The following is a 26,755-nucleotide window of genomic DNA, read 5'->3' as shown; positions in this document are numbered from 1 at the left end:
TTGAAGTAACTCAATTACTATTCACTCTCAAAGCAGCTATACCACAAAAGGAAAAAGATCATCTGTAAGGTGCTTGATTTGAATTTGTGGTTGACTTTACACTGTGCTTAGTCGTTGAGAACTGCGCCAGTTTTGTGGCAATATTGTCAAACTGAATTAAAAAAAAAAAAGGATTTCGCTACATTATTTTCTGCTACTCCGAATGAGTTGTGTGGAGAAATATTGAAGAAGTCATAGAGAATACGACATCGTTCCCAACAGTAGAGTGCAGCCTCTATTAAAATTCCAAGCTTTGGTTTCCTGCGTTGATCCCGCAGCTGAGGGAAAGCCAGCTGTTTACATTCCCCGCCTGGGCCGGCGCGAACATATCAGGATCACGCTTCGCCTTGTTCTCCTCTGCTGGCCACTTGGAGAGATGGAAAGTCGAGATCCGTTGAAGCATCTCCGGAGGGGGGGATTGTGTCTGCGTTCTCCACCAGGGGGGGCGGTTAGAGACGGGCGCGGTCTTCTTTTTGGTGCCATGCTGGATGTTTTAGATGTGTATCATTGCCGTGGTTTGGAATGCTTGTCGGATAACATCCATTGCAATTACTTGTGCGGATGTCACATTTTTGGGGGTCAGAATATCATGTTTCTAAGCTGTGAGGCAACGGTTAGTCATTTATTTTCATATTTTTACTGAGCTGTGTGAGTGGACACTGGGCAGGACAGTTTCCTTACCAATAATTTATTTTTGGAAAGTTTTGCTGTAACCTGCTGTTGGGATGTATAAAGTGGAGTCTTGCAGGATGTTATAACCCCTCCCCCAATAGAAATATTATAACACTAATATCATCCACCTTGTATTGCTATTTCCTAACTGTAAAAAATATCTCTTATTTGAACACAAAGTGGTGAATTTGCCCTTCCTTTGCCATACACCATACAGTCTTAACTGTACATACATACAACACCATACAAAAATCTGTCCCGGCTTATTGCAACACAAGCAGCCTTGTGCTCTCCTCTTCCACCAAATGATTAACCTTTTCCCAACCGGCCATGCATGCGTGACTTCGTGGCTCTTAACTCAACACAAAACCATAAAAGAGGACATAAGCGCCATTGTTCCCACCCTCTTCCCCTTCTCACTGTGATATTAACCTTGTTTCGGCTGTTATATATGAGGTGACACATACCTTTTGCCTTTTTTGATATACCCACAAAAGTACAAAAAAACCCAAATAAACAAATACATAACTAAACACTAAATAAAAACAAACAAACACCTAACTAACAAAATACAATTTTCCCATATATAAGGCGCACAGGAGTATAAGGCACACTCCCAATGAGTGGTGTATTTTCAATTTGTTTCCATATATAAGGCGCACCTTCAATGAATGACAAATGTTTATCAAATATAATAAAATATAAAATAATAATAATAATAATTATAATGGCTGCTCGGTAGTCGAGTGGTTAGCACACCGGCTTCACAGTGCAGAGGTCGCCGGTTCGCGTCCCGGTCCGGCCTCCCTGTGTGGAGTTTGCATGTTCTCCTCGGGCTCGCGTGGGTTTTCTCCGGGTCCTCCGGTTTCCTCCCACACTCCAAAAACATGCATGGCAGGCAGATTGACCACTCCAAATTGTCCCTAGGTGTGAGTGTGAGAGTCACTGTGTATGTCTTTGTGTGCCCTGCGATTGGCTGGCAACCAAATCAGGGTGTCCCCCGCCTCGTGCCCGAAGGCAGCTGAGATAGACTCCAGCAACCCCCGCGACCCTAATGAGGAATAAGCGGTACGAAAAATGAGATGAGATAATAATAATATAATGATAATAATAATTGGATTGGATTTGCCTTTATTCGGCTCGCAGTGGAGAAATAATAATAATAATAATACATTTCATTTATAAGCGCCTTTCAAAACTCTTCAAGGTCACTTTACAGTCACAGGATACAGATAATAAAGATATGAATATATAAAGGTTTTCCGTATATATGAGGTGACACCTTTCGCCTTATATTGAGGACATGAATTTAAAAAAAGTATTTTCCCATGTATAAGGCGCACAACTTTTCCAAATATAATATAAATATATATAAAAGTTTTCCAAATACTGTAGGAAAACCACATTATAAGGCGCTACAGTAGAGGCTGGCATTACGCACGACTTCTTCTACAGGCGGAAATGGCGTTGGTGGCTGCTGACAGTAGACCTATTGTGGCTCAATATGACTTCACATAAAAGGCACACCTGCATATAAGGCGGAGGGTCATCTTTTGAAGAAAATGAAGGCTTTTAAGTGCACCTTATACACCGAAAAATACACTAAATAAATAAATAGATAAATAATGTGTTTGGCGAACCTTGGGTTGAGCAGGCAACTGTCCAGGGATTTCTCAGATTCTGAACGCCAGGAGACTTTAGTGTGACATATGCATGGATGTGCAATGCCTCGAATTGGAGTACGCTCAGCATTTTCACTTCCTGCCTCATTGCCCCAATAGCTGACTGTTATTTCTAATCAGCCAATTTCAAAGCTCGGGCCAAACGGCCGAACAGCAACTGCAAGTTACACGCCAAACATTGTTGTCTCCCAACGCACACTCAATTAAATGCTCAGCCATGATGACTTCTCTGCTCAGTTGCTTTTTTTTCATTCATTGGGGGTGCGCCTTAATAATCTGGTGTGCCCTACATACCGGAAAATACGGTACACTTATCGGTCCGTGTTGAAAGAGCTGGACCTAAGCACCTGGCTGTTTTCAAGGTGTGATGTTGAGGTTTTGTGACATTGAGCTTTGGTGTAAGCACCACAGTTGAGCGATTAACAATTGGGTGTTGACGAGCGGCAGATTCACTATCGTCACCGGTGAAAATCGCCCAGGCTCTTCCTGTCTCGCTGCCACCTGGTCCCAGCTGATGACTGCTATTACTCACATTTTCATCACAAGCGCACCCGATTCCTCCACCGCGACTCATGCCTGACTTTTCCCTGTGTGTCCCCCCCTTTCCAGCACCCTTTCGTAAGCTCGGTGACAACAAATCGGCCGCTGAGGGAGCTGGTGGCCGAGGCAAAGGCCGAAGTCATGGAGGAAATTGATGACAATGGAGAGGATGCAGAGGACGACGAAGCCGTGGAGCTCACTGTGGTATTAAACTCTGCTTTATTTGTCCTCATCTGGCACTTCATTTAATTCTCCATCATTTTTCATGCCTGAAAATAGGAGAATTCGGCTACTTGTCCTTGTCATTGCTCATATACGGAGGGAGGGCTTACTGCTGACTCTCCCTGTGATAATTGCTCACTCGTTTGTTTTCATCGGTGGACAATTTTATGTCCACCGATGTTATATCGATATCGGATATATCGATAGTCCCGGTTATATCGATACTATTTCTATGCACGCACGGAGAAAATTACATGCAAACAGGGTGTGATATATCGATAGTCCCGGTTATATCGATATTTTTTCGGACTCCCTTGAATATCGATATAACGAGACTTTACTGTATTTCTGCCGGTATTCTATACAATATCGTCCATTCATTTAGTGCGCGTTTTGAAAATGTATTTATTTTTCCAGCTATCTTGACTGTAAAGTGTCCTCGGGAGTTTTGAAAGGCGCTTAGAAATTAAATGTATTGTTATTATTTAGCTATCAAGCCAGCTAGCTATCTAGCTGTCTATCTAGTTAGTTATTTAGCTAGCTAGCTAGCTCTCCATCTATCCAACCATCCATTTCTATTTATTTATTTATTGTATTTTTATTTATGTTTGTATTTATTATTTTGTGGGTAGAATATTACTGGCGCCCAAGCTAAGAAAAACCTGCAAAGTTACATGACCTCCAGATGACAAGCAAACCATACATACAGCAATCATTTCTCGGTAAACATTGCCTTTCCTGCCAAAGGACTGAAGGTCGCTTCTGCTGGGGCCCCCATTCATGTGTCCGTAGCGACCACAAGATTAGAAAGTAACATAGAGCACGAGGGTGCACTTTACCACCCTCAGAATAAACAAAAGAACAGTCACCGGAATGCTGGCATCAAGCCCCAGGTTTAAATTTAGACTTTGCTATGAAGTCTCTAACAGAAAGAAAATGCTGGACTGATTATGGCAATATATTCTTCTGACTTAGGTTTTATGTGAAACTTAAAAAAAGTTAGTGTCCGGAAATGAATCTCATGAAATAAGGTTGCAAATAAAAAAGGAGGTGAGGGGAGATGAGTATTTAAAATGTCTTGCTACATCAATGCAAAACTAGTCTCCTCTTTGGTGTTCTTAGACCAGTCAGACCAGTTTAGAGGGAGACCAGTCTTCGGGCCCTTCGAGCCCCACCACGACGTTCCCTACGTCACCGGTGTCCTTACTTGGGAAGGAGACCGAACCAGTCTCGGCATCGGAGGATCTCCCAATCGCTGTCACGGTCGCCCCTATCCCATTACCGCGCCACAACCTCCCCGCCAATGAGCAGGCAGATTTTGGAGACAAGCTCGAGTCTGAGACATACGAGAGTGGCGTTTCGATCAAGAATTCCAGCTTGGACTCTGGTATCGAGGATGGGAAGAGTACCCCAACATCAGAGGAGGAGAAGGTAGACCTTGATTCCTTCAAAAGCTTCAAGTTTGATTTTTGGGTTGTCATTCCTGCACAGACCCCAAAATGTTTCTGTTGCGACAGTCCTCTTTGGAATTGCATGAGAGGCCCTCGAAACGTCACAGTGATCATTGATCATGAATTGTAGCGATGGCGGAATTGGCTAAGGGAAATACTGTGCAATGTGTACCACAACAGCACAGTTACAGATATGATTTCTTCTCACCATGCTTTTACTAAACAGAAGTTGACGAATTTGAATTAAACGACTGTTTGGACACTGTGTGACCATTGGATGAGGTTACATCATGAAACTTTTTGAGGTTCAGTTTTGAGGTTCCGCTGTTGAAATAGTAAACGATACCCAGTTTCCCAGACACATTTTTCAAGATACGTAACAGGTATCAACATTTCCTAGGTGGCCGTTGAGTCGGAACGACTGTCGTGCCTCCCCCATTCCGACGCATCTGAGGAAAGCGGCGACAGCATCGAATCGCCAGGGCTACCCACGGCCCAGGTGTCTCCGGACCACAGCGCTGACATAGTGAATCACCAAGTTACCGTCAGCCCAGCGCAGACTCCAGAACTCGTTGCTGATCCTTCACTGGCACCTACTTCCCATCCGAGCAACATCCTAAACAAGATGAACACCGATCGAGCGTCAATGGGATCTGCCGCAGAGTCGTCGGTCTCGCCCTACATCAACGGACGGGTCAATAGCACACGCTACTCATACTCTGGCAGCATGGACACAGAGAGCATGAAGAGTTTGTCCTTGAATAAGGACAGCTTCTCAATATCCGCCAGGGTGAGTCGGCTTTTTTACATTGATATTTTGCTTCAAATGGTTAACGCAAGGAGTTTCTAGTGTCTTCCGGAAAACCCTCCTTGGAAAAAGCATGTCGTGAGGAACTGAAACTGCATTGTTGCTTTTGTGGGGTGTGGGTGTTAAAACTGCTGAAACAGAGGATTCCCTGGATTTCACAAGGCTTTCAATGGCACATGACATAGAGGAAGTATAATGTTCAAGGTGTGATTTACACGAGATTAACAGATTTGGCATTGCTCTGCTTGTTTCCCATGTTCAAGTCGACGGCTGGTATGAAACCAAACAATCACGCTAACGTGTATAATTTTGCAGTGGCTACCTCAGCCTGATTTGGTCCACATGAGGCTCTGAAAATACTGACATCATGTACACTGTTGACTAGCGCCGGGTTTTGTTTAACTGCCATTCCAGTGGGTGCGTGTGAAACATGGACCAATGATCTAAATTTTTTAATTTGACTCAATTTGAGCCAGCAAAATAACTGCTTCGTCCTTTCGTACACCAGTGATTTTAAATGTGTGGTTTTTAATTCCTATATGCAAATGAATAGGCCAAAGCGCCCGCTTGTGGCCCCCAGCGGTACTACGCCTACATCCAAATGAATAGGGAAAAAGCTATACGAGCCAATGACAATTGACCCTACATGACAAAAAACAAACTAGTCACGACTTGATTTTGGTGAGCTAAAATATCAGTCTAATGATTAGCTAGCCCACTCCTTGCGTACACATTCAGTCAACGTGTTTCTCTGAAAAATGTAAAAGTGAGCGTGATGGCGAAACGCCCAACATATGAAACGAGCGAGAAAGCCGTTTCAAGACTAGTTTCCATCGAGCCTTCTTTGCGGCAAAATATGTACGCTGTCCCATTCACGGAGGCCCAGTGTGGCCTTTGTGTGGCCACAATCCAGTGGTTGACCTCTGGTGAATAGAGCTCTCTATGCGCCTCTCTGTGTCACCCGGTTGCTTCTGGAGCTTTATGGACGCCCGGCCGACCATGACTGGAATCCTGTTGAACTCTATGTGGAGTTTTGCTTCTTTTATTTATTTTTCCGGAACAGCTTATTGAATGAGAAACACTGCACACACACTATCAACAGGCAGACGTAATATGTGCTTTTTTTGCGTACATGATAGCAATGTAATATTATTAGCATCATTGGCATTATTAGCATTTCTTAGCATCATTGGCATTATTAGCATTATTATTATTAGCATTAGCATTATTAGCATTATTATTATTATTAATAATATTGTTATAATTGTTATAATTATTATCATTATTATCGTTATCACTATTATTGTGTTATTATTATTATTATTGTCAGCATTATTTTTATTATCGTTATCATTATTATTATTATTATTATTATTATTATTATTATTATTATCGTTCTCATCATTATCACTAATATTGTTATTATTGTTGTTATCATTATTATTATCATTGTTTATATCATTGTTTTATAATTATGCTATTATTATGTTATTATCATTATTATTATCATTATCACTATTATTATTATCAGTATTATTTTTATTATCGTTGTAATACAAATAATTATTATTATCGTTATCATTATCATTATCACTGTTATTGTTATTATTATTGTTGTTGCTATCATTGTTATTATCATTGTTTATATTATTGTGTTATGTTATCATTATGTTATTATGCTACTATGCTGTTCTGTTGTTATGTTCTAATTATGTTATTTTATCATTATTTTTTTTTCAAATGAACTAAGAGCAACACACACCAGCAAACCCCCTTTGTCTTTACTTCCCGCAGGACTACTCTCGGAAGACGTTAAGACGAACCAGGAAGTTTGTGATCGACGGCGTCGAGGTGAGCGTGACAACCTCAAAGATCATCCGGGACGATGAAAAAAAGGACGAGGAGATGAGATTCCTCCGGTATGCGAACAAACCTCTCGCACATCTGATACGTAGACAAACAGGAATGCCTCACCCGTCAACATCTTGATGAACAACCGTGGAGATTTTGGGGCCATGTTCATAGTGGGGGTGGGGTGGTGGAGTAAAAATTTAAACAAGTTAAATGGACACACTGATATATATACACACACACAGCTTAATTAACTCATTCACTGCCAGACGTGCAAAAATGTGTCCGCTCCAGTGCCAGGGTTTTTGTCATTGTCACTCAAATTCCTGGACCCACAGAATGTTGAGTTTTAGGACTACATAAAACTTCTATGCTGCGTAAGAAACCTTAGACTCTTTTCTTTCATCATATTTAATTCCTAAATTATGAGTCTGGAGTTATATGAGCTTGAAATGAGGGAGGCTGTCCAAAATACGATGCAATACATACATATTGGTTTATATAGTGCTTTAACAACAGCTGAAGTTGGAACAAAGCACTAACATGGAAAAAGGGAAACTCTGCCCCCTTGTGGAAGGGAAAAACGTTGCCAGAGGCCATGGCCAGCACTTTGTCAGCACCCAAACAAGAAAAACCAAAATCCAAATAAATTTGCTAATGGCATTCTACGTCATAATTTCAATTCCCGAATACATTCGGAAACGGCATTGAATGAGTAAAGATAATCTCTTGAGGAGAAAATAAAGATGTTGAGATTTATAAAATTGAGCATTTTTTTGCCAATTAAGTCAACTCAAAAATCTTTTTTTTTTTTAATCAAAAGCATTTTTTTTTTTTTAATTGGAATACTACCCCCCAAAATCGATAAATTTAAAATGTTTTGTGTATCAGAATCAGAATACCTTTATTCGTCCCACAATGGGGAATTGGTCGTGTTTTTCTTTTTACCCCAATCCTCCTCTTTCACTTGCGTTTTTTCCTCTACCACTGATGTTTATGCAAATCCAGGCATCTTGACATCTTTTTTAATTTGTTTATGACTCAAGCGTATGAAAAAAAAACAAATACAAAAAGATGCCAAAGGCTCCAGTCATCCCCGTCACATAAAATTAATCTTTGACTCATCTTTGATGTTCTACTGCTTCATCGCTCATGAATGTGACCCTACACATACCGTCACAAACTTTACAAGTGACACACAACTTCAACCCGGTATTTTTGTGGTCTGTGTTTTGTTACGTGTGTACAGGCGCCAGGAGTTACGCGAGCTACGTTTCCTTCAGAAGGAGGAACAGCGTTCTTTGGCTCAGCTTCAGACCAAACTCGAAACGCAGAAGGACCAAATGCAAAAACGCTTCGACCAAGAAATGAACGTGAGATGCCTTTCATGGAACGTAACAGAACACCGGTTGCACTTGATGATGTGCTTTTGTATCACACCCAGCAACTTCCGATTCATTTCACCGATTTTCGCTCCTGAATTAGTTTTATTTGTTATTTATCTTTGGGGATTTCTCACTGGCATAGTGTCGTGTTCACAGATCAAAAAGAAGTTCTACGACGTGGAGATGGAGAACCTGGAGAAGCATCAGAAGCAAACCATTGAGAAAATGGAGACCGACCACCAAAGTAAACTCAAAGATGAGACCAAACGCATTAAAGCTGAGCAACAACGCGAGTACCAGAGGTTCCAGGATCAACTCAAACATCTGAAAAAGGAGGTACGAACACTGGACTCCTTTACTGCCATTCACAAATTTATTCGAGACTTGAAAATATGATGTAGAGCGCCCTACCAGAATTTGTTTTTTCATGCTTAGGTGCTGATAAATCTCTGGCCATGCCAAGAAGAAAGTCTAAGGTTTCTTACGCTGCATTGAATGTTTATATAGTCCAAAAAGATGAAAAGGTTTCTTCAGCCGTCATCTGTACTTCTTTAAAGGTGTTGGACGTTTTGCTTCTTATCCAAGAGGCTCCGTCAGCAAACTAAAATTTTGCTGGTAGCTCTGGCCCTACTGACCAGAGGTGGCGGTGCCAGACCTCTGCTATGATAAGTTCCTGCTCTAAGATTGGGGGAGCACAGGACCATTTCCTGAGGCTACACTGATTACTTCTATTGTCCTGACTGATTATGGTCTACGACTGGCCTGATTACCCCATTTGCCTATGTAGTAACAATCTCAGAAGTATGTTGTAAGCACGATGTAAATTAAACCTCACACCACCATGGCGATTTAGTGAAGAGTTTTGCTGTTTTATTAAAATATCTTCTTTTACTCCCTTTTCGTAGTCCAGACGTAGTCCAAAACCTCAATATTCTGTGAGTCCTGGAATTCATGTTACAATGATAAAAACCATGGCACTGCAGTGGACGCATTTTTGCACGTCTGGCAGTGAATGAGTTAAATAAAAAAAAATATCCCAATGCATGTTTGACGAAGATTTATTTTATGCAAATGAGTGACAGATTTTTTTCTTCATTTTTTTTCTCCCTTTGGCAGGTGAAACAATCTGTTGACAAGCTGCCGAGAAGTGAGCGCAAAGAACAATTGAAACAACGAATGAATTCCTTCCAAGAAACCAAGCAACTAGAGGTGTGTTGACAAGGAGATATGAAGACATTGTTGCAAAGAATTATTCAGGAATATCTCGTGAATTTTCCACCTTTCTTGTTTCTTAAAGGAGACACAATTCCTCACAGCTCAGAAAAACCACCTGGAATCTACCCTAAACCAAATCACCTTCAACAACAAGAAAGAGATTGCCGATACAGAGCAGGACTGTCTCAACAAGAAGCAGCAACTCATTCGAGGTTGGGGTTTCTTTGGCGAGCGTGAGAGGCCGTCGTGTGACGCTTTACGCTTAACCGTCTGCTCTCGCTATCATCCCGCCTCGTTGCTCAGATCGCGAATCTTCGGTGTGGGAATTGGAGGAGAGGAGCCTCCATGAGAGACATCAGCTACTGAAGCAGCAGTTGAAAGATCAATATTACCAGCAGAGGCAACTTCTCCTTAAAAAACACGGCATGGTAAATGGCAAATGATGTCGTCGTGAGATGCTAATGCTAATTAGCATCCATGTTGCAATTGCTTTCAAAAACGGGACTGAACACAATAGGCACTCGATAGAAGTGTCGGCATCACCGTCACATCCTCATTGAGGGGTGCTCAATAGGTAGATCCATCTATCAGTTGATCTCCAAGGTCCGGTTGGTAGATCGCATGACAAAGTAATGTGACATTGTAAAAGTCAAAGGCAGCTTCATTCTCAAATGCGCTAATATGCATAACATCTAGGAAAATTACTGTTCTCTGGGACCCAGAATGCAAGGCACTTATAATGACTTTGACAAACATAATAAACATGAAAACGCCAATTTGCCGGGAGAGAGAGGAGCCGCTGCGTATTCACACGCTGCCATATTGGGGAAAAATAACACAAATATGACCACACAAAGACACTGAAAGGTATTCATTCTTCAGCACTTGCTGTACCCTCCTTGTGACATAAAGCAGTTCTAGATGAGAGAGGAGAGGATCAAAGCATCCTTTTCAGCAGTGGATCAGGGACACCATGGTGGAATGTGCACGTCTACTACAAGCTAAATGTTAAAAGCAACTGACCCTATAATTTATTTGCAAATTGAAAATGTGTCGTCGAGTTCCATTCCCAAATTTCCTCTGGTTTTGTTTATTTCTTGCTAGGGTGCCGATAAAGTGCTGGCAAGACCTCTGGCAATGTTTTTTTGACCTTCCGCAAGTGGGCAGCCTTTCCCTTTTTCCATTTTAGCGCTTTGTTCCAGCCTCAGCTGTTGTTAAAGCGCTATATAATCCAGTATGTATGTATTGGATTGTATTTTGGACAGCTGCCCTCATTTCAAGCTCATATAACTCCAGACCTATATAATTTAGGAGTTAACTTGTATTTTCTGATAAAAGAATAGTGTCAGGTTTTTTACACTGCATTGATGTTCATGTAGTCCTCAAACACAATATTGTGTGGTCCTGTTAAAGTGCTATATAAACCAATATGTACAGTATGTACTGGATTGTATTCTGGACAGCCGCCCTTATTTCAAGCTCATATAACTCCATACCCATGTAATTTAGGAATTAACTTTTTTTTCTGATGAAAGACGAGGGTCTAAGGTTTGTTACGCAGCATTGAATGTTTATGTAGTCCTAAAACTCAATACTGTGTGGGTCCTAGAATTTGAGTGACAATGACTAAAACCCTGGCACTGGAGCGGACACATTTTTGCACGTCTGGCAGTGAATGAGTTAAGTATAATGGGTAGATCATTTTGACTTGGTCATTTCAAAACAATGCTGAAAAAGTGAGCAGCCCTGGCATAGAATAATTGCTATTAATGCCGTACAGATGAGCTCAAAAAGGAGTGAAGACGTGATAAATCCCAATTGAGATCATTTAGTGTTTCTCTCTATATCTTGTCATGTCTTCTTCCTCTTCCTTTGACTTTGACTTCCCTTGTTTTTATTTTCTATGCCAATGCAGGAACAGGAGCACATGCAGAGCTACAACCAGCGCATGATTGAACTTCTCAGAGCTGGTCAGCAACAAGAGAAAAGTCGCCTGCCCAAGATCCAACGCAACGAAGCCAAAACCCGCATGGCCATGTTCAAGAAGAGCTTGCGCATCAACTCCTCAGGCAGCAGCTCAGAAGACAGGGAGAGGATCAAACAGGTACAACCGTAACGCTGGCGCCGGATTGTCACGTGTAGGCAACCGCAATTTTTTTTACATCATTTTCTCTGTGAAGTTTTCCCAGCAGGAGGACAAGCGTCAAAAGAACGAGAGGCAGCAACAGCAGCTGAAGCACGAGAATCAAATGAGGGAAATGGTCGGCCAGTGCGAGGGAAATATCCGCGATTTGAAGCAAATGCAGGTAAACACACACGTGTATACTTCTTGTTTTTTTCTTACATTTTTACCAAAACAAAAAGCTAATATTTTTAACCTCCCCTCAATTATTTTTTTTTTTTTTACTTGCTCAGAATGAGAAGGCCCACGTGCTGCTTGAGAATGAGACGCATAGGCTTAAACAAGTGGATGAGCAGCACAATCAGCAGCTGAAGGACTGGAGGGAACAGCTGAAACCGAGGAAAATGGTACTTTTCCTGATGTCATTCATACAGCGACTCAAATACCGCTGATAGAAATTTGGATTTCATAGGGTTTTTATCCTTCATCTTATGCTAATGCTGGTTAACGTCCATGTTGCGATGCTTTAAAGGACAACCGACACCATTTGATTGTTTCCTAACTGACATCATAAAAACGTTTTATAGCATCTAAAATACCCAAAACACGCAGGCTATTTTTAGTCAAATGCAAAACACCAATAAAATGACTTAGTGTCCAAAAACGACTTCCAAATGAACCGGAAATGGCCAGTTTCAGAAGGTCCCGCCCCCTTGTTCGTGACATCGCGCCAAGACGTCTTGCCTTGTTGGAGAATCAAAACAATGGCTTCAGATTCGGAGATAATGCTTTCTTGTTACTCATCCAGTCATGAATACGATTCAAATAGTTCTGAAGAGGAAAGCACAAATGTTTGCAATCAATTAAAGAAGTCCTTCCGTGTCATTTTGAGGCGTCAATGACAGCAATGTAGCGTCCCAGAAAATGCACAACATGGCCCCCAAGCTCCGTTGGAAATGGGCTGATTTGTCTGGGAATTTGTGTCAGCTAGTATCAAATACAGTAAAGTCTCGTTATATCGATATTCAAGGGAGTCCGAAAAAATATCGCTATAACCGGGACTATCGATATATCCGACCCTGTTTGCATGTAATTTTCTCCATGCGTGCATAGAAATAGTATCGATATAACCGGGACTATCGATATATCCGATATCGATATAACGAGACTTTACTGTAGTAGTCTTGGTGCAACACACAAGGACTCACCATCACATTATTTATGTGTTTTCCTTCTAATTTCACCATCAACACGGATCAACATGAAGTTTTCAGACCAAACAAAGTACCCAAAATGCATTGTGTGTCGCTTTTTCGCTCAGGGGCATTCCAAACGTGAAATCACGTGGGGATCGTCATCAACTCAAAACAAGACTTCCTGAATATTCAGCGCGAGTCTTAAAATGTAAAATATAGCTATATGCTACGCCACAGGTATCAAAGTCAAGGCCCGGGGGCCAAATCCGGCCCGCCACATCATTTTTTTCAGCCTGCGAAAGCAAATGAAACTTGTGAAATTCCATGATGCTTGCTAAAATCCTAACCAAAATTTCATATTTTTGGATGTAAACTACAATAACTCATTATTCTTGACTTCAGATACATGGTCGTTTTTTTCGTGCTAAAAACGCATGATTTACTCATTATTCTTGACTTCAGATTTGAAAACTAGTTATTCATTAATTTGTTTGCGCTCATAAATGGAGGGGATTAAACCTTCTCATGGCTTCCCCAAATTCATAACAGCCCTCGAGAGGAAACCATAACTACAGGTAACATCCCACTTACGATCGGCTTGACTTACGACCACCTGTACTTACGACCACGACCCTCAGAACCTATTTAAAAAAAATAATTATACGCCTGGCACCGCAACGCGCTAGCAGGCCAGCAACGTGTACGACAATTTTGGCCAGCCAGCCAGCATCTCACTCTCGCACAGCAATCAACCATGTGATGGCACCACAGGGGGGGGAGTTTGCGAGTCATTTAGCCTCCGAGTCTCTATTCAACATTTTGAGTGGATTTCGACTTATGACCATTTTGACTTCCGACTGTTTGTTCGGAACAGAACTCGGTCGTAAGTCGGATGTTACCTGTATAATGTAACCTGCGGCATAAAATGATTTTGACACCTCTGTCCTCCATGAAGAATAACTGATATTGGTGCCGTACTGATGAGCTCAAAAAGGAGAAAGCTGATGCAGGCGGGACTCGCCGTGCGTCATCGTTTTGTCTCGATCTTGTTTAGTCTCGCAAATTTCCCCATTGTACGACTATTAAAGGCTTTCTGATTCTGATTCTTGCATCACAGGCGCTCGAGGAGGATCTGAAGAACAGGAGGATGGAGCAGGATGCTTTCTTTAAAATCACCGATTTAGGTGATTTTCCGACTCCGGGTGGATCTGTCGGCAAACTCTCCAAGTTTGTGCCCTATCAAGACTCCTCCACCACATAAAAGCCACATACCACTGAGATGTATCCGCATTCACGTTTTTTTCTCCAAATCATCTACCTTAGAGCACCACGTTGTTTTGCTTTATACAGAACAACGACAGAACAGAATCCCTCTCTCCTTATGTTGTCATTCATTTTTAATAAGTGCGTATTTATGTGGCAGCCTGTATTTGTTTGTTTTTTTTCTCCCCTACTGCCTGGTCACTTTGTAGGTTAATGACCAAAGTCCACACCCAGATAGTAGTTTATTTACAGATAAAAATGTTTTTTACGAGATAAGAGGGTGTCATCTTTATTTTTTACATGCCCAAAAAGGGATTTTTTTTCTAAGAGGGATGTTTGATGATACGCAGCATTTAAATGACTTCCTGTTTCCCTTCTGTTATTTTGTCGCAGAACTGCCAACGTGTGCCTTTTGTTTAATTTATTTTTTTTGCACACAGTGTAATCTCAATTCATCACTGTACCTTTTAATTTAAGTATTTTCAAGTGTATATTTTAACACGGAGCTGCGGTATGAAGGGTGTTGATATGACTCGTCATTATTAAGATGACTGTCATGATTATATTTTGAATGGGGTATTGCAGGGACCAAATGGAACAAAAAAATGGTCTTCATAATATTTCTTTTAAATTACTCGTTAGGAATTTGTTTTAAAAAGGAGAGAAGAGATTGTTTTACTGTCAAAATCGGCAACACTGGATCGGAAGTGACAACGCCAAAGTGAAATACTGTTTTGTCTGTTGTTGGATTTAATATTTTTATTTAATTGTTGCAGTAGTTAAACTGCATGATAACCCAAGTGCAATATTACTTTTTTTATTGTTTCATTTTCAATGGAATGCAAAGATACGTTCTGCTGAATTTGTATTTTGTCCTGCCAAAGTACAGCATATTAAATCAACATTAAGGTACATTTAAATTCCGCTCTTTTGTTAATTCTTATTTTGTGATCAAGTTTACTGGGTCCCTCGAGAATACATGGTATTCTTTATTGGTTGTTAAAAAAACGGCTAGCAACAGTTTATATGGTAGCGTTAAAATACCTTACATGGTCATCTTTTTTGGCTTTAAATATACTTAATGTGCATGGTCATTTTTTTTCGGCTAAAATGCCTTGCTATACATGGTCGTATTTTCAGCTCAAAAACGCCTTACGATACATGGTCGTTTATTTTTCGGCTTAAAAACGCCTTACTATACATGGTTGTTTTATTTCGGGCTAAAAATGCCTTACCATACATGGTCGTTTTTTTCAGCTCAAAAACGCCTTACTATACATGGTTGGGTTTTTTTTCGGCTCAAAAACCCCTTACCATACATGGTGGTTTTTTTCGGGCTAAAAACACGTTACTACACATGGTCATTTTTTTTCAGCTCAAAAACGCCTTACTATACATGCTCGTTTTTTTTCCGCTTAAAAACGCCTTTATACATGGTTGTATTTTTCGGGCTAAAAATGCCTTACCATACATGGTCTTTTTTTCAGCTCAAAAACGCCTTACTATATATGGTCGTCTTTTTTCGGGCTAAAAACGCCTTACTATACATGGTCGTTTTTTTTTCGGGCTAAAAACGCGTTACTACACATGGTCATTTTATTTCAGCTCAAAAACGCCTTATTATACATGGTCGTTTTTTCAGCTCAAAAATGCCTTACTATACATGGTGCTTTTTTTTGGCTCAAAAACACCTTACTATACACGGTTGCTTTTTTCGGCTCAAAAACGCCTTACTATACATGGTAGTTTTTTTTTTCGGTTAAAAACGCCTTACTATACATGGTCGTTTTTTTGGGCTTAAACGCCTTACTATATATACATGGTCGTTTTTTTTCCGGCTAAAAACGCCTTACTATACATGGTCGTTTTTTGAGCTCAAAAACGCCTTACTATACATGATTGTTTTTTTCCGGCTAAAAACGGCTTACTATACATGGTCGGGTTTTTTTTTCGGCAAAAAACGCCTTACTATACATGGTGGTTTTTTGGGCTCAAAAACGCCTTCCTATACATGGTTGTTTTGTCGGCTAAAAACACCTTACTATATAGTGTTTTTTTTCAGCTCAAAAATGGCTTACTATACATGGTGTTTTTTTTGGGCTCAAAAACGCCTTACTATACATGGTTGTTTTTTCGGCTTAAAACACCTTACTATATATGGTGGTTTTTTTGGGCTCAAAAACGCCTTACTATACATGCTCGTTTTTTTTTCAGCTCAAAAACGCCTTACTATACATGGTCGTTTTTTTCGGGCTAAAAACGCCTCACTATACATGGTTGTTTTTTCAGCTCAAAAATGCCTTACATACATGGTGCTTTTTTTCGGCTCAAAAACGCCTTACTATACATGGTCGTTTTTTTCGGCTTAAAAACGCCTTACTATATATACATGGTCGTTTTTTCGGGCTAAAAACGCCTTACTATACATGGTCGTTTTTTTCGGCTTAAAAACGCCTTACTATACATGGTTGTTTTTTCGGGCTAAAAATGCCTTACCATACATGGTCGTTTTTTTCAGCTCAAAAACCCGTTACTATGCATGGTAGTTTTTTTTCAGGCTAAAAACGCCTTAGTATACATGGTGGTTTTTTTCAGCTCAAAAATGCCTTACTATACATGGTGCTTTTTTTTGGCTCAAAAACACCTTACTATACACGGTTGCTTTTTTCGGCTCAAAAACGCCTTACTATACATGGTAGTTTTTTTTCGGCTAAAAACGCCTTACTATACATGGTCGTTTTTTTGGGCTTAAACGCCTTACTATATATACATGGTCGTTTTTTTTCGGCTAAAAACGGCTTACTATACATGGTCGGTTTTTTTTTCGGCAAAAAACGCCTTACTATACATGGTGGTTTTTTGGGCTCAAAAACGCCTTACTATACATGGTTGTTTTTTTTTTGCTAAAAACGCCTTACTATACATGGCCGTTTTTTCAGCTCAAAAATGCCTTACTATACATGGTGGTTTTTTTGGGCTCAAAAACGCCTTACTATACATGGTTGTTTTTTCGGCTTTAAACACCTTACTATATATGGTGGTTTTTTTGGGCTCAAAAACGCCTTACTATACATGCTCGTTTTTTTCAGCTCAAAAATGCCTTACATACATGGTGCTTTTTTTCGGCTCAAAAACGCCTTACTATACATGGTCGTTTTTTTCAGCTCAAAAACCCGTTACTATGCATGGTAGTTTTTTTCAGGCTAAAAACGCCTTAGTATACATGGTCGTTTTTTTCAGCTCAAAAATGCCTTACTATACATGGTGCTTTTTTTCGGCTCAAAAACACCTTACTATACATGGTCGTTTTTTTTCGGCTCAAAAATGCCTTACTATACATGGTTGTTTTTTCGGCTAAAAACGCCTTACTATACATGGCCGTTTTTTCAGCTCAAAAATGCCTTACTATACATGGTGGTTTTTTTGGGCTCAAAAACGCCTTACTATACATGGTTGTTTTTTCGGCTTAAAACACCTTACTATATATGGTGGTTTTTTTGGGCTCAAAAACGCCTTACTATACATGCTCGTTTTTTTCAGCTCAAAAACGCCTTACTATACATGGTCGTTTTTTTCGGGCTAAAAACGCCTCACTATACATGGTTGTTTTTTCAGCTCAAAAATGCCTTACATACATGGTGCTTTTTTTCGGCTCAAAAACGCCTTACTATACATGGTCGTGTTTTTCGGCTTAAAAACGCCTTACTATACATGGTCGTTTTTTCGGGCTAAAAACGCCTTACTATACATGGTCGTTTTTTTCGGCTTAAAAACGCCTTACTATACATGGTTGTTTTTTCGGGCTAAAAATGCCTTACCATACATGGTTGTTTTTTTCAGCTCAAAAACCCGTTACTATGCATGGTAGTTTTTTTCAGGCTAAAAACGCCTTAGTATACATGGTCGTTTTTTCAGCTCAAAAATGCCTTACTATACATGGTGCTTTTTTTCGGCTCAAAAACGCCTTACTATACATGGTGCTTTTTTTCGGCTCAAAAACGCCTTACTACACATGCTCGTTTTTTTTCGGCTCAAAAATGCCTTACTATACATGGTTGTTTTTTCGGCTAAAAACGCCTTACTATACATGGCCGTTTTTTCAGCTCAAAAATGCCTTACTATACATGGTGGTTTTTTTGGGCTCAAAAACGCCTTACTATACATGGTTGTTTTTTCGGCTTAAAACACCTTACTATATATGGTGGTTTTTTTTGGGCTCAAAAACGCCTTACTATACATGCTTGTTTTTTTCAGCTCAAAAACGCCTTACTATACATGGTCGTTTTTTTTCGGCAAAAAACGCCTTACTATACATGGCCGTTTTTTTTTTCGGCAAAAAACGCCTTACTATACATGGTGGTTTTTTGGGCTCAAAAACGCCTTACTATACATGGTTGTTTTTTTTTGCTAAAAACGCCTTACTATACATGGCCGTTTTTTCAGCTCAAAAATGCCTTACTATACATGGTGGTTTTTTTGGGCTCAAAAACGCCTTACTATACATGGTTGTTTTTTCGGCTTAAAACACCTTACTATATATGGTGGTTTTTTTGGGCTCAAAAACGCCTTACTATACATGCTCGTTTTTTTCAGCTCAAAAACGCCTTACTATACATGGTCGTTTTTTTCGGGCTAAAAACGCCTCACTATACATGGTTGTTTTTTTCAGCTTAAAAATGCCTTACATACATGGTGCTTTTTTTCGGCTCAAAAACGCCTGTACTATACATGGTCGTGTTTTTCGGCTTAAAAACGCCTTACTATACATGGTCGTTTTTTCGGGCTAAAAACGCCTTACTATACATGGTCGTTTTTTTCGGCTTAAAAACGCCTTACTATACATGGTTGTTTTTTCGGGCTAAAAATGCCTTACCATACATGGTTGTTTTTTTCAGCTCAAAAACCCGTTACTATGCATGGTAGTTTTTTTCAGGCTAAAAACGCCTTAGTATACATGGTCGTTTTTTCAGCTCAAAAATGCCTTACTATACATGGTGCTTTTTTTCGGCTCAAAAACGCCTTACTATACATGGTGCTTTTTTTCGGCTCAAAAACGCCTTACTACACATGCTCGTTTTTTTTCGGCTCAAAAATGCCTTACTATACATGGTTGTTTTTTCGGCTAAAAACGCCTTACTATACATGGCCGTTTTTTCAGCTCAAAAATGCCTTACTATACATGGTGGTTTTTTTGGGCTCAAAAACGCCTTACTATACATGGTTGTTTTTTCGGCTTAAAACACCTTACTATATATGGTGGTTTTTTTTGGGCTCAAAAACGCCTTACTATACATGCTTGTTTTTTTCAGCTCAAAAACGCCTTACTATACATGGTCGTTTTTTTTCGGCAAAAAACGCCTTACTATACATGGCCGTTTTTTTTTCGGCAAAAAACGCCTTACTATACATGGTGGTTTTTTGGGCTCAAAAACGCCTTACTATACATGGTTGTTTTTTTTTGCTAAAAACGCCTTACTATACATGGCCGTTTTTTCAGCTCAAAAATGCCTTACTATACATGGTGGTTTTTTTGGGCTCAAAAACGCCTTACTATACATGGTTGTTTTTTCGGTTTTAAACACCTTACAATATATGGTGGTTTTTTTGGGCTCAAAAACGCCTTACTATACATGCTCGTTTTTTTCAGCTCAAAAATGCCTTACATACATGGTGCTTTTTTTCGGCTCAAAAACGCCTTACTATACATGGTCGTGTTTTTCGGCTTAAAAACGCCTTACTATACATGGTCGTTTTTTCGGGCTAAAAACGCCTTACTATACATGGTCATTTTTTTTCGGCTTAAAAACGCCTTACTATACATGGTTGTTTTTTCGGGCTAAAAATGCCTTACCATACATCGTCGTTTTTTTCAGCTCAAAAACCCGTTACTATGCATGGTAGTTTTTTTCAGGCTAAAAACGCCTTAGTATACATGGTCGTTTTTTCAGCTCAAAAATGCCTTACTATACATGGTGCTTTTTTTCGGCTCAAAAACACCTTACTATACATGGTCGTTTTTTTTTTCGGCTCAAAAATGCCTTACTATACATGGTTGTTTTTTCGGCTAAAAACGCCTTACTATACATGGCCGTTTTTTCAGCTCAAAAATGCCTTACTATACATGGTGGTTTTTTTGGGCTCAAAAACGCCTTACTATACATGGTTGTTTTTTCGGCTTAAAACACCTTACTATATATGGTGGTTTTTTTGGGCTCAAAAACGCCTTACTATACATGCTCGTTTTTTTCAGCTCAAAAACGCCTTACTATACATGGTCGTTTTTTTCGGGCTAAAAACGCCTCACTATACATGGTTGTTTTTTCAGCTCAAAAATGCCTTACATACATGGTGCTTTTTTTCGGCTCAAAAACGCCTTACTATACATGGTCGTGTTTTTCGGCTTAAAAACGCCTTACTATACATGGTCGTTTTTTCGGGCTAAAAACGCCTTACTATACATGGTCGTTTTTTTCGGCTTAAAAACGCCTTACTATACATGGTTGTTTTTTCGGGCTAAAAATGCCTTACCATACATGGTTGTTTTTTTCAGCTCAAAAACCCGTTACTATGCATGGTAGTTTTTTTCAGGCTAAAAACGCCTTAGTATACATGGTCGTTTTTTCAGCTCAAAAATGCCTTACTATACATGGTGCTTTTTTTCGGCTCAAAAACGCCTTACTATACATGCTCGTTTTTTTTCGGCTCAAAAATGCCTTACTATACATGGTTGTTTTTTCGGCTAAAAACGCCTTACTATACATGGCCGTTTTTTCAGCTCAAAAATGCCTTACTATACATGGTGGTTTTTTTGGGCTCAAAAACGCCTTACTATACATGGTTGTTTTTTCGGCTTAAAACACCTTACTATATATGGTGGTTTTTTTTGGGCTCAAAAACGCCTTACTATACATGCTTGTTTTTTTCAGCTCAAAAACGCCTTACTATACATGGTCGTTTTTTTCGGCAAAAAACGCCTTACTATACATGGTGGTTTTTTGGGCTCAAAAACGCCTTACTATACATGGTTGTTTTTTTTTGCTAAAAACGCCTTACTATACATGGCCGTTTTTTCAGCTCAAAAATGCCTTACTATACATGGTGGTTTTTTTGGGCTCAAAAACGCCTTACTATACATGGTTGTTTTTTCGGCTTAAAACACCTTACTATATATGGTGGTTTTTTTCAGGCTAAAAACGCCTTAGTATACATGGTGGTTTTTTCAGCTCAAAAATGCCTTACTATACATGGTGCTTTTTTTTGGCTCAAAAACACCTTACTATACACGGTTGCTTTTTTCGGCTCAAAAATGCCTTACTATACATGGTAGTTTTTTTTCGGCTAAAAACGCCTTACTATACATGGTCGTTTTTTTGGGCTAAAACGCCTTACTATATATACATGGTCGTTTTTTTTCGGCTAAAAACGGCTTACTATACATGGTCGGTTTTTTTTTCGGCAAAAAACGCCTTACTAAACATGGTGGTTTTTTGGGCTCAAAAACGCCTTACTATACATGGTTGTTTATTTTTGCTAAAAACGCCTTACTATACATGGCCGTTTTTTCAGCTCAAAAATGCCTTACTATACATGGTGGTTTTTTTGGGCTCAAAAACGCCTTACTATACATGGTTGTTTTTTCGGCTTTAAACACCTTACTATATATGGTGGTTTTTTTGGGCTCAAAAACGCCTTACTATACATGCTCGTTTTTTTCAGCTCAAAAATGCCTTACATACATGGTGCTTTTTTTCGGCTCAAAAACGCCTTACTATACATGGTTGTTTTTTCGGCTAAAAACGCCTTACTATACATGGCCGTTTTTTCAGCTCAAAAATGCCTTACTATACATGGTGGTTTTTTTGGGCTCAAAAACGCCTTACTATACATGGTTGTTTTTTCGGCTTAAAACACCTTACTATATATGGTGGTTTTTTTGGGCTCAAAAACGCCTTACTATACATGCTCGTTTTTTTCAGCTCAAAAACGCCTTACTATACATGGTCGTTTTTTTCGGGCTAAAAACGCCTCACTATACATGGTTGTTTTTTCAGCTCAAAAATGCCTTACATACATGGTGCTTTTTTTCGGCTCAAAAACGCCTTACTATACATGGTCGTGTTTTTCGGCTTAAAAACGCCTTACTATACATGGTCGTTTTTTCGGGCTAAAAACGCCTTACTATACATGGTCGTTTTTTTCGGCTTAAAAACGCCTTACTATACATGGTTGTTTTTTCGGGCTAAAAATGCCTTACCATACATGGTCGTTTTTTTCAGCTCAAAAACCCGTTACTATGCATGGTAGTTTTTTTCAGGCTAAAAACGCCTTAGTATACATGGTCGTTTTTTCAGCTCAAAAATGCCTTACTATACATGGTGCTTTTTTTCGGCTCAAAAACGCCTTACTATACATGCTCGTTTTTTTTCGGCTCAAAAATGCCTTACTATACATGGTTGTTTTTTCGGCTAAAAACGCCTTACTATACATGGCCGTTTTTTCAGCTCAAAAATGCCTTACTATACATGGTGGTTTTTTTGGGCTCAAAAACGCCTTACTATACATGGTTGTTTTTTCGGCTTAAAACACCTTACTATATATGGTGGTTTTTTTTGGGCTCAAAAACGCCTTACTATACATGCTTGTTTTTTTCAGCTCAAAAACGCCTTACATACATGGTGCTTTTTTTCGGCTCAAAAACGCCTTACTATACATGGTCGTTTTTTTCGGCTTAAAAACACCTTACTATACATGGTCGTTTTTTCGGGCTAAAAACGCCTTACTATACATGGTCGTTTTTTCGGGCTAAAAACGCCTTACTATACATGGTCGTTTTTTTCGGCTTAAAAACGCCTTACTATACATGGTTGTTTTTTCGGGCTAAAAATGCCTTACCATACATGGTCGTTTTTTTCAGCTCAAAAACCCGTTACTATGCATGGTAGTTTTTTTTTTTTTCGGGCTAAAAACGCCTTAGTATACATGGTCGTTTTTTCAGCTCAAAAATGCCTTACTATACATAGTCGTTTTTTCTGGCTTAAACGCCTTACTATATATACATGGTCGTTTTTTTCCGGCTAAAAACGCCTTACTATACATGGTCGTTTTTTGAGCTCAAAAACGCCTTACTATACATGATTGTTTTTTTCCGGCTAAAAACGCCTTTCTATACATAGTGTTTTTTTTTTTTTTTTTTTTTTTCGGCAAAAACGCCTTACTATACATGGTCCTTTCTTTCTGCTAAAAAACGCCTTACTATACATGGTGGTTTTTTGGGCTCAAAAACGCCTTACTACACATGGTTGTTTTTTCGGCTAAAAACGCCTTACTATATATGGTGTTTTTTTCAGCTCAAAAATGCCTTACTATACATGGTGGGTTTTTTGGGCTTAAAAACGCCTTACTATACATGGTTGTTTTTTCAGCTCAAAAATGCCTTACTATACATGGTGGTTTTTTTGGGGCTCAAAAACGCCTTACTATACATGGTTGTTTTTTTCGGCTAAAAACACCTTACTATACATGCTGGTTTTTTGGGCTCAAAAACGCCTTACTATACATGATCGTTTTTTTTTTTTTGCTCAAAATACCTTACTATACATGCTGGTTTTTTGGGCTCAAAAACGCCTTACTATACATGATCGTTTTTTTTTTTTTTGCTCAAAAATGCCTTACTATACATGGTTGTTTTTTTCGGCTCAAAAACGGCTTACTATTCATGCTTGTTTTTTTTCAGGCGAAACACAGCTTACTATACATGGTCGTTTTTTTTCAGGCAAAACACAGCTTACTATACATGGTCGTTTTTTTCAGCTCAAAAACGCCTTACTATACATAGTCGTTTTTTTCAGCTCAAAAATGCCTTACTATACATGGTCGTTTTTTTTTTCGGGCTAAAAACGCCTCACTATACATGGTTGTTTTTTCAGCTCAAAAATGCCTTACATACATGGTGCTTTTTTCAGCTCAAAAACACCTTACTATACTGGTCGTTTTTCTTCGGCTTAAAAACGCCTTACTATACTGGTCGTTTTTTTTTGGCTTAAAAACGCCTTACTATACATTGTCGTTTTATTTCAGCTCAAAAAAGCCTTACTATACATTGTCGTTTTTTTCGGGCTAAAAACGCCTTACTATACATGGTGCTTTTTTTCGGCTCAAAAATGCCTTACTATACATGGTCGTTTTTTTCAGGCTAAAAACGCCTTACTATACATGGTCATTTTTTTCACCTCAAAAACGTCTTACTATACATTGTCGTTTTATTTCAGCTCAAAAAAGCCTTACTATACATGGTCGTTTTTTTCGGCTAAAAACGGCTTACTATACATGGTAGTTTTTTTCGGGCTAAAAACACGTTACTACACTTGGTCGTTTTTTTTCAGCTCAAAAACGCCTTACTATAAATGGTGTTTTTTTTCGGCTCAAAAACGCTTTACTATACATGGTCGTTTTTTTCGGCTCAAAAACGCCTTACTATACATGGTGCTTTTTTTCGGCTCAAAAATGCCTTACTATACATGGTCGTTTTTTTCGGGCTAAAAACGCCTTACTATACATGGTGCTTTTTTTCGGCTCAAAAATGCCTTACTATACATGGTCGTTTTTTTCAGGCTAAAAACGCCTTACTATACATGGTCATTTTTTTCAGCTCAAAAACGTCTTACTATACATGGTCATTTTTTCCGGCTAAAAACGCCTTACTACACATGGTCGTTTTTTTCGGGCTAAAAACGCCTCAATATACATGGTTGGTTTTTCGGCAAAAACGCCTTATTATATGTGATCGTTTTTTTCGGCTAAAAACACCTTACTATACATGGTCCTTTTTTTCTGCTCAAAAACGCCTTACTATACATGGTTGTTTTTTCGGCTAAAAACGCCCAACTATACATCGTTGTTTTTTTCGGCTCAAAAACGCCTTACTATACATGGTCGTTTTTTTTCGGGCTAAAAAAACACCTTAAAAAACGCCTTACTATACATGGTCGTTTTTTCGGGCTAAAAACGCCTTACTATACATGGTAATTTTTTCAGCTCAAAAACGCCTTACTATACATGGTCGTTTTTTTCGGGCTAAAAACAGCTTACTATATACATGGTAATTTTTTCAGCTCAAAAACGCCTTACTATACATGGTAGTTTTTTTTCGTCTAAAAACGCCTTACTATACATGGTCGTTTTTTTCGGGCTAAAACGCCTTACTATATATACATGGTCATTTTTTTCGGCTAAAAACAGCTTACTATACATGTTCATTTTTTTCGGGCTAAAAACAACTTACTATACATGGTAGTTTTTTTCAGCTCAAAAACGCCTTACTATATATACATGGTCGTTTTTTCCGGCTAAAAACGCTTTACTATATACATGGACTTTTTTTGTGTGCTCAAAACGCCTTACCATACATGGTGTTTTTTTTTCAGCTCAAATACATGGTCAGTTTTTTCGGGCTAAAACTGCCTTACTATACATTGTTGATTTTTCATTTATACTGAAGAATATAATATATGGTAATCAGAAAAGGAATACACTTTATAACACAGCTGACGAATGCTGAGACCTGGAATTGAACCCTACATCCTCACAGTGGGAAGTTGACACTGTTACCATTGGACTACAGTGGAACTACTTTGACACCTTCCTGAGTAACACCCATAACAACCTTTCAATATCTAGTCCTTCATAAAATGCTCGGGATGGAAACTGTACAGACGGGGGGAACACTTGGTTTTGAACCTTGGACCTTATCAGCTTCCACACTGCTAAGCGAAGACAGATAACATTGGACCACAGGTGCTCACCTTTGTTACGCCTGGAAGCGCCCCAGAAGGTTGTTTTTTTGGGGGCTAAAAAAAAAACAACTATACATGGTGGTTTTTTTCTGGCTAAAAACGCCTTAAATAAAGTTATAATATTGCCATGATGACATGAAGTACCCTCATCTCATTTTCCGTGCCGCTTATTCCTCATTAGGGTCGCAGGGGTTGCTGGAGCCTATCTCAGCTGTCTTTGGGCACGAGGCGGGGGACACCCTGAATTGATTGCCAGCCAATCGCAGGGCATGATGACATGAAGTACCCTTACATTTATATTTCATGTACTGCACCTAAATGACATCAAACTCACTTCCATCCTTTTAATGACTTTCAGTTGTGTATCAAAACAATATAGCAACTCAGTTTAAGTCTTGTCTGATGGTGTTTTTTTTCGGCTCAAAAACGCCTTACAATACATGGTGTTTTTTTCGGCTCGAAAACGGCTTACTATACATGGTCATTTTTTTGGGCAAAAAACACCTTACTATAAATG

At 39.2% G+C, this 26,755-nt stretch overlaps 1 protein-coding gene across 1 annotated transcript in view; it reads left to right on the top strand.

The window, feature by feature from the left end:
- The window catches only part of stk10 (serine/threonine kinase 10), a 31,876-nt gene extending 16,516 nt beyond the window's left edge, over nt 1–15,360 (top strand). Inside the window, exons 8-20 of the mRNA XM_089017207.1 lie at nt 3,003–3,137; nt 4,278–4,586; nt 5,007–5,396; nt 7,209–7,333; nt 8,515–8,638; nt 8,807–8,986; nt 9,767–9,859; nt 9,948–10,077; nt 10,169–10,293; nt 11,781–11,969; nt 12,046–12,171; nt 12,281–12,394; nt 14,301–15,360. Coding sequence (XP_088873333.1) covers nt 3,003–3,137; nt 4,278–4,586; nt 5,007–5,396; nt 7,209–7,333; nt 8,515–8,638; nt 8,807–8,986; nt 9,767–9,859; nt 9,948–10,077; nt 10,169–10,293; nt 11,781–11,969; nt 12,046–12,171; nt 12,281–12,394; nt 14,301–14,444 — 2,184 coding nt within the window. The 3' untranslated portion in view covers nt 14,445–15,360. The remainder of the gene's footprint in view (nt 1–3,002; nt 3,138–4,277; nt 4,587–5,006; nt 5,397–7,208; nt 7,334–8,514; nt 8,639–8,806; nt 8,987–9,766; nt 9,860–9,947; nt 10,078–10,168; nt 10,294–11,780; nt 11,970–12,045; nt 12,172–12,280; nt 12,395–14,300) is intronic.
- The last annotated feature ends 11,395 nt before the right edge of the window (nt 15,361–26,755 follow it).

The sequence above is a fragment of the Hippocampus bargibanti genome, linkage group LG16 (assembly GCF_051943395.1).
Source record: "Hippocampus bargibanti isolate YZ-2025 linkage group LG16, ASM5194339v1, whole genome shotgun sequence".
NCBI classification, from domain to species: Eukaryota; Metazoa; Chordata; class Actinopteri; order Syngnathiformes; family Syngnathidae; genus Hippocampus; species Hippocampus bargibanti.
The sequence above is the reverse complement of the archived record's forward strand: the minus strand, read 5'-3'. Positions and strand labels throughout refer to the sequence as shown.